Source organism: Dendrobium catenatum, unplaced genomic scaffold (genome assembly GCF_001605985.2).
Source record: "Dendrobium catenatum unplaced genomic scaffold, ASM160598v2 fragScaff_scaffold_1220, whole genome shotgun sequence".
Lineage (NCBI taxonomy): Eukaryota > Viridiplantae > Streptophyta > Magnoliopsida > Asparagales > Orchidaceae > Dendrobium > Dendrobium catenatum.
The window spans coordinates 10,909,616-10,920,861 of record NW_021319682.1 but is presented as its reverse complement, the minus strand read 5'-3'; the positions used below and the strand labels follow the sequence as shown (position 1 = coordinate 10,920,861).

At 35.2% G+C, this 11,246-nt stretch overlaps 1 protein-coding gene across 6 annotated transcripts; it reads left to right on the top strand.

The window, feature by feature from the left end:
• The first annotated feature begins 417 nt into the window (after window positions 1–417).
• On the top strand, window positions 418–10,387 carry LOC110115170. 6 transcript variants are annotated; one of them, XR_002305303.2, is made up of 10 exons: window positions 418–785; window positions 1,521–1,649; window positions 2,229–2,286; window positions 2,832–2,951; window positions 4,715–4,786; window positions 4,870–5,117; window positions 5,197–5,268; window positions 9,447–9,602; window positions 9,747–9,828; window positions 9,922–9,971. XR_002305303.2 is itself a non-coding variant. In XM_020848320.2 (10 exons), the coding sequence occupies exons 1-10, from the start codon at window positions 553–555 to the stop codon at window positions 9,970–9,972; spliced, it is 1,182 nt and encodes a 393-aa protein (XP_020703979.1). In that variant the 5' UTR covers window positions 419–552; the 3' UTR covers window positions 9,973–10,385. The 6 variants fall into 6 exon arrangements, 4 of the variants coding, with proteins under 4 accessions (XP_020703986.1, XP_020703979.1, XP_020703983.1 ...); XR_003702243.1 differs by having other exon boundaries at window positions 9,447–9,563; window positions 9,719–9,828; window positions 9,922–9,937; XM_020848320.2 differs by having other exon boundaries at window positions 419–785; window positions 9,447–9,563; window positions 9,922–10,385.
• Window positions 10,388–11,246: the final 859 nt, after the last annotated feature.

The following is an 11,246-nucleotide window of genomic DNA, read 5'->3' as shown; positions in this document are numbered from 1 at the left end:
ATTTGTGCTCGGATTGGGTTGAATTTGGTGTCGTTGGGTTTGTATTTCCGAGACGCTCAGTTTGACTGTAAGTTTGCTGAAATCGGAGTTTGGATGATCTCCAAATTAGTTTTTGAAGTTTCCAACTTGATTTTGTATCGAGATTCACGCCCGTTTAAGATAATTTTTTGACGACGTATCAATTACCAAAATTTTTGTACTAAAATTATGTTTTAAGTAACAATAAAAAAATCGTCCTAAGCGAAGTCATAGACTAATAATGTGTGGATTAGTGTGAGATTTTTCTGATTTATATTATGTATCTATATATTATTAACGTTTATTTTTGATTTGAAATAGTAAATATTTAATCTATATATTTAAATAATAAAGTTAATTTTAAAAAATATTCTGACTCCACAATTTTATTATTTCCTCCACACAATCGTAGGTCATCGCCAAATTATACTCGGGCCCTTCCCGTTATCCATCCGAAAGCTCACTCTTCCCTCCAATTTTAGGGTTCTCATTTCTCTTTCTGGATTTCATCCACATAATCCAAATTATCAACTCATGATCCTAATAACAGCTCCGAGCAGATCTGTGCTGCCGCGAACTGCAGTTAGTCTTTCTGATGGATGCCGCCGTTGTTATTCTACTAGCCAAAAATCATCTGGTCTGCATAGTTTCGGTTTTGTTTCCAAGGGTTTAAAGCATCGGATCTTTAAAGCGTCATTGATCACTAATCCTGATGATTTTGCTGTGGGAAAATACGTTGGAGAGTACGGGTTCATGAACGTCACCAGGTTTTTTTATTCCCCCCTTTTTTGGCTTATTTTCTTGCATTGAAGTTATTTCTTTCTTTAGGTTTACGATTTGGAAACATATGGAGCTACATGTTTTAGATTGAGAATTGTTTTTGGTATTTTCTTGAAGTGATAGGTTCTTCATGTTGGCAATTATGCGGGCAAAGAGTAATGAGGCCCTTTGCTACTTGTTGTTCACTTATGTTCTGATAAGAATTAAAAGTAGCATTTTATTTGGTGAATTTTTCTTCGATTGAAGATAATGTACGTAATGTAGGAGCTAATTGATCTAATAATGTCTTAATGTTTCATATGACCTGGTTTAGAAATAGATTGAAAATTTGAAATAAAAGTTCGGAATTTGATTATGGATCCATGGTGAACTTTTCATGCTTGGCGTTAAAAATGGGAAGCAGTGATTTTTTTAGCTGATCTAATCATCTAACAATAATTTCTTCCTGCTATGAAAAATGGGAAAAAATATTACTTTAGTTGGTCTAACAATAATTTCTCTTAAAGTGAATTGCAGGAAGAGTTTGGAATTTGTTAATTTCACCCAATTAGAAATTTTGATAATGCTGTTATTTATCATAATGGTTTGATTATTAAGTAAGATAGAAAAATAAAAAAATCCCTCTCTGCTTAGTATGGCAAGTTGATGACATGTTATATTAGTCATGCTTAATAGTCATGAATCATGGGATTTGTGCTTATACAATGCTTGAAATACTACAGCTATTCATCGCTTCAACCTGGAGGACCTTCTGATACTAGAAACATTGAAGTGCCAAATGTTGGATATTCTTCAGAAGACATTGAGCGTTTAAGAATACAAGATATTGGAGAAGGCAAAGTGAAGATTAGGTGCTTTATCTCTTCTTGCATTGTAATAGTTTTATTTTTACTCTTTCAATATGATACTGACACGCTGCACCAAAAAACTTGTGCGAAAATACATTTGGGGTTCAGTTCTTTGGGTAAACAATCAAAATGGAGAATGTCATACACTTGTGATTGGGGAGTGTTTTCTTGCTCCACCTAATCAAAATTTGATGTGACTTTAGCTTAAGGGCATCTCCAACCGAACTCCAAACGCATGAATGGCGTCGCTCGTCAGCTCCAGCCGAACGACAAAATTTTCGGTATTTGGTTGCGGGTGAACAGTGCGACGCCAATATTGGCGTTCACTGTTCACCTGCGTCATTTTTTTGTCTCTACCGGATTTGTGGAAGAAACGTAGAAGGAGAAAGACGGTTACCTGGGCGCAAAATGGAGTTCGATTGGAGATGTATCACGCCATTTTTTTGTTACACTGCATTTTGGAGTTAAAAATGAGATTTTTGGTTGTAGATGCCCTAAATATAGATTTTTTTTTTTAAAGTATAGCCTTCAATATCACCACTTAAAATTTTATTGATAATATCCATTAGCGTCTTGTTTCAGGCTTTATGAGGGAAGAGTTGTTAAAGGTCCATTACAGGGAGTTAGAGTGATTTTTAAGGTACATGTCTATGCATATAATTTGAGTGATGAGCATTGTTTTTTTCAGTTTCTGTTTTTATCACTTGAAAGATAATATATTTTGGTTAAGGGACCAGCAATATCTGTATTTCTATTCATTAAATGAAACTAATTTTAAGATGGGAGTTTTTCGTGTGCATCAGCACTGTGTAAGAAATAATGTGTAGGAAGGCATCAATCTATGAGTTTTCTTCTCCAAGTACAAACAAATTTTCTTGCAAATGATAGAGCTTGTTGTGTAAAGCATGCTTTTCGATTAGACATATCTGCTGAGGAATCAAATTGCCCCTCATAATTTTTTCTCTTTGCAACTATTTGTCTTTGTTTCACACCTTTTATGAATATAATTATGAAGTTTGAAAGTTGATTTATAAATGAAGGTAGATTAAATTATGTGCATGCAAACATGGTATAGTGTAGCTGAGCAATAATAGGAGCAAAATTATCTAACAAGATAAATTGAAATTTTATGGGGGGTGATTTCCAAAAAAATAAGAAAACTTTTGAAGAAGATTGCCCTTGAAGCATCCAGTTCTGCCTCATTTCCTGAAAAGACTTATGAAGGTTTATCCTGGTCGACGTGCTGGTGGCATTGAAGCAGATATGATGGCTGCCAATGAGCTGAATTGTCATGCTTCTCTTCAAGTAAGGAAACTGCTAAGTGAATAGCATTTTATTTGGTAAATTTTTCTTCGATTGAAGATAATGTACGTAATGTAGTAGTTTATTGATCTAATAATGTCTTAAATGTTTCCTATGACCTGGCTTGGCAATAGATTGAAATAAAAGTTCGGAATTTGATTATGGATCCATGGTGAACTTTTCATGTTTGGCGTTAAAAATGGGAAGCAGTGATTTTTGTAGCTAATATAATCATCTAACAAAATTTCTTCCTGCTATGAAAAATGGGAAAAAAATTATTACTTTAGTTGGTCTAACAATAATTTCTTTTAAAGTGAATTGCAGGAAGAGTTTGGAATTTGGGAATTTCAACCAATTAGAAATTTTGATAATGCTGTTATTTATCATGAATGTTTGATTATTAAGTACGATAGAAAAATAAAAAAACGCTCTCTGCTTAGTACGGCAAGTTGATGACATGTTATGTTAGTCACGCTTAATAGCCATGAATCATGGGATTTGTGCTTATACAATGCTTGAAACTCTACAGCTATTCATCGCTTCAACCTGGAGGACCTTCTGATACTAGAAACATTGAAGTGCCAAACGTTGGATATTCTTCAGAAGACATTGAGCGTTTAAGAATCCAAGATATTGGAGAAGGCAAAGTGAAGATTAGGTGCTTTCTCTCTTGCTGCATTGTAATGGTTTTATTTTTACTCTTTCAATATGATACTGATACGCTGCACCAAAAAACTTGTGCGAAAATACATTTGGGGTTCACTTCTTTGGGTAAACAATCAAAATGGAGAATCTCATACACTTGTGATTGGGGAGTGTTTTTTTGCTCCACCTAATCAAAATTTGATGTGACTTTAGCTTAAATACAGATTTTTTTTAAAGTATAGCCTTCAATATCATCACTTAAAATCTTATTGATAATATCCATTAGTTTCTTGTTTCAGGCTTTATGAGGGAAGAGTTGTTAAAGGTCCTTTTCAAGGAGTTAGAGTGATTTTTAAGGTACATGCCTATGCATATAATTTGAGTGATATTCATATACAGCATTATTTTTTGCAGTTGCTGTTTTTATCACTTGAAAGATAGTATATTTTGGTTAAAACCAGCAATATCTGTATTTTTATTCATTAAATGAAACTAATTTTAAGATGGGAGTTTTTCATGTGCATTAGTACTGTGTAAGAAATAATGTGTAGCAAGGCATCCATCTATGAGTTTTCTTCTCCAAGTACAAACAAATTTTCTTGCAAATGATAGAGCTTGTTGTACAAAGCATGCTTTTCGATTAGACATATCTGCTGAGGAATCAAATTGCCCCTCATAGTTTTTTCTCTTTGCAACTATTTGTCTTTGTTTCACACCTTTTATGAATATAATTATGAAGTTTGAAAGTTGATTTATAAATGAAGGTAGATTAAATTATGTGCATGCAAACATGGTATAGTGTAGCTGAGCAATAATAGGAGCAAAATTATCTAACAAGATAAATTGAAATTTTATGGGGGGTGATTTCCAAAAAAATAAGAAAACTTTTGAAGAAGATTGCCCTTGAAGCATCACAGTTCTGCCTCATTTCCTGAAAAGACTTATGAAGGTTTATCCTGGTCGACGTGCTGGTGGCATTGAAGCAGATATGATGGCTGCCAATGAGCTGAATTGTCATGCTTCTCTTCAAGTAAGGAAACTGCTAAGTGAATATGTGTGTGTATATATATATATATATATATATATATTATGAACTGTTCTAATTTGAATGTATCTTGCAGGAAGATTCAAAAATTGTTTCTGAAAATATCCAGATCTTGTTAGGCGGTTTCGAGACTAGAACTGGAGAGCAGGTTTGATATGTACTATTGAGAAGAAATCTGCTGACTGGGTCTCGGTAAGCAAGAATTAAAAAAAAAGAATGTTTCGTCTGCAGTGGCTTGCTTTTCGTAATGATGGGATATATAGTGCAGCGGACTACGCCAAAGTTAGAAGTGAAGGAATTTCAAAGGATATTGCTAATACTAAACAAACTATCTGGCCTTCTTTGGACGGAGAAGGGAAATTTAAGCGTCGAAGATTTTTTGTTATCAAATTGCTTAACGGTGCTATAAATGGCTTGGCCTTTATGCATGATCATGATAGGTTACACCAGAGCATCGGGCCTGCTTCTGTTGTGCTCAAGTAATACTGAAAGTTGTGTAGCAAAGACATGTTTTAATTACAAGGCAGGGCATATGACATATTATTTTGCTATTTGCAGTACAATATCAGAAGGAGAGGCGACTTATTTAGTGCCCCGTCTCCGGGATTTGGCCTTTTCTGTTGACATCAGGTTTGTGTATATTCGCTTTGTTCTATCCTTTTTTTAATATCCTCTATGGGGGTTACAACTTTTTAATACATACCTAAAATCATGAATTATATATAATAAGTCCTGAATAGATTGAAATTTGTTTGATTGAAGTAAATGTTTAAATCTATTACCTTAACTGACCAATTAGAACCCATAAGAATGTTCCGAATGAATCCAGCTCATTATTTATTTTCAGAAAAGTTGTGCTTTCACTTATGATCATGAAATTTAAGAGGAAATTCCTTTTTTGGAATTTGTTTTCTGCGAAAACTGACTCCATCCGTTTGGCTGACTTTTTCATTATTGATGAAATGCATCATCCTGATAATCAATGGCAGCCTTATCCCAACTATTTGAAGTTGGTTTTATTGAAGATATACATGCAAGTTGTTATACTTGCACGTGATTGACTCTTCTAATAGTGATTATTAGAGCGGGGGATGATGAAATTATGGTTTCTTGCAATTTTTTCTCAGCATTTCTTGAATACTAGCATGTACAATCATTATGGCTTTAATTAAATGATGATCCACCCCAATCTATTCTACCCAACTTCGTCAGATAAATTTATTTACCACCATAACTTATTTTCCTTTGTGGTGTTATCTAATATACGTAGTTTGTAAGGAACAATTACTCATGTGACATGAGTGCTTCTCTTGAAGCAATGTTAATGCGTCTTTGTTATAAATTATACATTATCAATTCGCACATCTCATGAATGTTGACAATGCTTGCTATTAGAGTAACTAAAATAACTTAATTGGCTTCACTATAGTATTGGTGTTTATATATATATACAAATATCAATGGTATGTCACATATAAATAGCAAGAATATTCTCAATAAAGGGAGTATATTACATAATAAAGATATAACATGTAGTAATACTAAATTTTCAATTTTGTAAATCTCTAGGATAATACTTCCCCTCAAGATAGAGCTTATATATTATAAAGATCCAATTTGCTGTAAAGATTGGAGAAATGAAGTCGACCCAGAAAAATATTCGCTAATTGTTCTTCATTAAGGACATGAGGAGTGATGATTATTTTTGACATAACTACATCTTTCATGAGACTATAATCTAATTCGATAGTTTTTAGTTTCTCATGAAAAATAGGGCTATGAGCAATATACATTGTTTTATGACTATCGCACTTAAGAATGATGGGCTAAGCAACTTGAAAATAAAAGTCTTCAATAAGATTTTTAATCGCTTCATTTCATAAACAAAATACCTCTTAATCGTGTATTTAGCTTCAACACATGATTTGACAACAATAGTTGATTTTCTTACTTCTCCAAGAAACAAGCTTTCCTCCCACTAAAATATAATGTTATGAAGCAGCTTTTGATCTTAAAAAAATTCAACATAATCGACAAATAGAGTATGTTTAATTTTTAAGTAGTTTTGCTTATGATAAATCACTCATTTTCCTAGGTGCATTTTAATATATTTTAAAATCCTTAAAACAATACATCAGTATTTCATATTTGGACATTGCAAGAGACAACTTAGCACACTAATAATCATTGAAATTTTATGTTGGGCGGAAAATAGGTAAATAAGCCTACCAATCAAGTAATGATTGCCTATAGCAGCCTGAAAGCCATTAAAAACCGCTATCTTCTATGCTGGAAGAGGCTATATAATCACAAAGTAGAGCCATGTTCTAGTTCCACCAGGATGTTGTTTGTTCTTGTATCAATGCCCATACTTAAGCTATGTCTTAGTAGTGGCAAATTTAGGAAGATCGTTGAGTCAATTCAATGTCCTTAGGAGGGCACAAAAATCCTAGGATATAAATTTAAGGCGCCCATGGGTGAACCCCATTAGTGGGGTTCACTTTATATATATGTTTGCAAGAAAATCCCAGCCACTTGCTCGTAGTCATAATATGAAGAGAAGAATACCTTATGGGATGGTAACCTCCTGTGCCTGCCTAACCACAAAGAAGAAAAGGCCTTATGCCTAAAGAAAAAAATAATAATAATACATTTTTTCTGCGTGTGAGAAATGGAAGCAAAACTTTCCTTTTGCTCTTGCTAAAAATTACTTTTGATTTCACTAGCTTTTCAATTAAGGTAATGAGGATAGAGGATAAATAGATAGATCCTCTCCCAAAAATAGAGAAGGGATATCTATCAACAATGATGATCGGAAAGAGAGTTTGCATTGTTAAAAAGGAAAATAATTGTGAGTTACCTATTATATGAGGAGAAGCATCATAATCTAAGACTCAAGATGTGTCAGTATGAGTAGCTGTAGCAAAACTAGAAGATAAAATCATATGAGAGGCAATGACAGTGAACTGAAAATGTTGTAGTAAGCAATCATATTTTTTTGGGAGAGAAATTGTTTCAGAATGACAACTAGTAGAACTAGTAGAAGCAGTGATGGCATAATGAGTGAAGGATAGTAAATTTTTTCCCAACAATGATCAGATGAGTGATTAGTTATCTAACAGTGCTAGTAAGACACAAAAGAATTACAATCATGATCACATCAACCACAAAAACCACTACGACCACTATTACCAAGACCTACTCTTATGTCGATAGCAGATGCAGTTTGTTCTTATCAAAAGAAGACAGCAGTAAGCTTAGTGACCCAGATAATGTATAAAAGAGACGGGGATATATCGGAATAATATAGTCAACAATTCATTGAACTTAAAAACATTGAAGAGGTAGATGGAGATTGGAGAGTCCAAAAAAACGTAAAAAAAAAGAAATTTCACATTTTGTTTTTGCAAAGTAATATGATCAGCATTAAAGGGTTGATATTAAAAGTTCATTACAGTTGCCTTTCAAGTTATTATAATAATCTTGAACAGATTTTTCGTTTAGTTGTAAAAAGATATTGAGTAGAGAGTTTATACTTAAGAGATATACTATCTTGAAAATAAGTGGAAAAAAAGTCACAGAACCTTTTGCAAACTTTTGAAACATAACAATTGAATCGATCATTGGATGAAGATTGTTGAGCATTTGTGCAAGAACGACATAGTGAGAAGCTCGCCAAACTTGCCATTTTGTATATTTGGTAGCCCTTTGGTTCAGGAGTTGGAGACTGTAGATGTAAATTTTTTCATGGGAGCAATGGGGAAATAAAAAGTTGAAGATCATAGAAGATAGTTGGTACCATGGAGTTTGATAGAGATACTAATATTGAAGGAGTGTTTTGTTTTAGATAAAGGAGTAATGATGCCATCAATGAACACTAAAGAGAAGAAGAGATCGATAATGATTTAATCATCATAGATTGAAAGGCAACACTTTGATGTGATTGCAAATAAGTAATCTAGCATGAAATCATTAAACAGACATGTATAAGATTCTCGTAAGTGGCAACACATGAGAGAGAGCGCTAAAGGTGTGAGAGAGGACCAACAGAGAGCATGGAGAAGGCACAATAGCGGGCAGTGAGAGCACTAAAGGTGTGAGAGTGGATCAACAGAGAGGATGGATAAGGCACAATAGCGGGCAGTGAATTCAAGCAACACATGGGGGCAAGCAAACACACTCAAGCCGAGAATGTGGGCACATTACGCAGGTATGAACTGAGTGGGGACAAGCACAAGCCAGGCATTACTTGGATGGGTGCAACATGGGAGGCGAGTGTAGTGGAGCATGCAAAGTTCTTAAGTGAGTGCAATGTAGCATCCATAGTCGGGCTAGGAGAGAGGCACGTGAAGGAAGAGACCAGGAGCAAGTGATGGAATCAACAACAAGCCCTAATTGGACTCATAGTTCTTGTTAGAGTAATTGAAAACAACTTGATTTATTTTACTATAGTCTTACAGAGAAACAAAAGGTACAATAGGGACGAACCAATAGTGATTATTTTCTTTAAAAAATTCCAATATGATAATTTTTTGTGATAATATTGACGAGTAACATCTTCTTAAGTTGACTATTGACAAGGCTACCGTGGGGCCTTTTGATGGTATGCTGATTAAATAATATTTTGAACTAGCAGAGATGATTGTCTAATTGATGTTTCGTTTGGGACAACTTCTTTATTGCTTCTTGAACCAGCTTTTTAGTATAAAAATTAAATTTTTTTATTAAAAAGATGCTTCTTGCTTCAAGAAGCAGTAAAAAAGCCGTTCCAAACGAAATCTGAAACAGTTTATTTTCTTGTGTCACAGGTATACATCATTAGAAGCAGGTACTGGCCCTCTGTCCGAAGGATTATGGCGCCGGGCCATTGGAGCTGGTGCATATAGCCCTTTAGAAAAAAGAGCATTCGGGATAGCTGATGACATGTGAGACATACAACCTCTTCTAAATTAAATGAATGAATGGTACTTAGCTTGTCTACTTATTTTTTAAAACATGAAAGAATGCTCATTTTCATTCAGGCTTCTTTGAAATGGTATTTTACACAACTCGTTCATCTAAATTATAATGATATTTCTAGATGATTGAATTTAAGACCAAACATGCAGTTATGAAGCAGGGCTTCTATTTGCATACTTGGCTTTTGTTCCATTTTGTGAAATGGGAGTTATGGACGGTCTCTCATTGCGAGTAAGTAGTGTTCCTAGTGTTCAAGCTTATCAAAATATCCGATTATCATCTTTTTCAATGCATATTCTGATCAGTTATCTTGCTACTTCACAGAGGCTTTTTGAAACTACTTTCCAGCTTGACCTTGCCGCAGCAAGAGAGTAAGAGCCTCTCCTTTATTTGATCAACTCGATCACCCTTGCAATGGATCATCATACTTTTATTTATGCCTTTATCTCTGAGTTTGAATTGCAAGAAGCTGTGGGAAGGCATATGATAAAACAAATGAAAGATTTGGATTTAGTTTTACATTAGATTTTAGAAAAATATATTGATATAGAATATCTAATGGTTGGCCCTCAGTTATAGGCTCAAGTGTTTGGATTTAAAATGAATTTGATCATTTGTGTATTTAGCCCAACTTTAGATTTACAATCTCTGACAAGTGTTATTGAAGTCAATTGTTTGGTTTATATTGAGTGGTTGATGAGGTCTGTGGCTCCCATTTGTATAGTGATTTCTACCAAAGTTGAACAAAGTTTAAGAGCAGATAAGCCTCATGGTAGCTCCTTGTAGTTGAGTAGGCCCTTGATGCATAATGTTTGATATGCTTCTCCTTGATGACGAATCCACCGGGATCAAATGATACGGAACATTGATTGTCAGTGACAAGCTTGGATATAGAGAGCAAATTGTGTGATAATGAAGGGACGTGAAGGAGACGGGTGAGTTTTAACTTACGATTGGTTTCAGGGAGGGGAAGGATACCCGAACCGCTGTGGTGGATAGGAAGTGATGATCCGCTCGCTGTAGAGACTGAGTCTGAGCCCTGATAGGATGTTGGCTGCGGTATATGTAGCACATCAGGTGTGAGATGAGCAGAGGCCCCTGAGTCGAGTATCCACTCGTTGTTGGAGGTGTTCGGAGAAGGGGTGAGGTAGGCTCTTGTATTAGAGACCGGAGGAGAGCTGTAATTAGTGTTGTATCGGTGCCAACACGATAAAGCAGAATGCCCAGATTTCCCGCAAATCTGGCATGTTGGTCTCGGTGAGCCACGGTTAGTTTGCTGCTGAGTTTGTTCCTTCGGATATGAACTCCTGTTCATGATTCCAGTGGAACTGGAGTAAGTTCCACGGCCCCTGGAGCTGCGAGGCATTGAAGGTTTTCCTCGTCCCCTGGACGAGTATAAGGCTTGAACGTCGCCGATTGAAGCAGTGTCTTGCTGAAGCTCAGACTGAAGGTTAACTTCCTCACTGCATAGCAGGGAGTATAAGGATTCAAGCGATATCGTGTGAGGCGAGATTCGGATCGCTGCCTTGAATGGGTTATAGGAGGATGGTAAGCCTTTCAGAGTGTATAAAATGACATCCTCGGTTTCTATCTGCGACCCGGCCGCGGCAATGTTGTCCACCAGAGACTTGATTTGAGCAAGATATTGA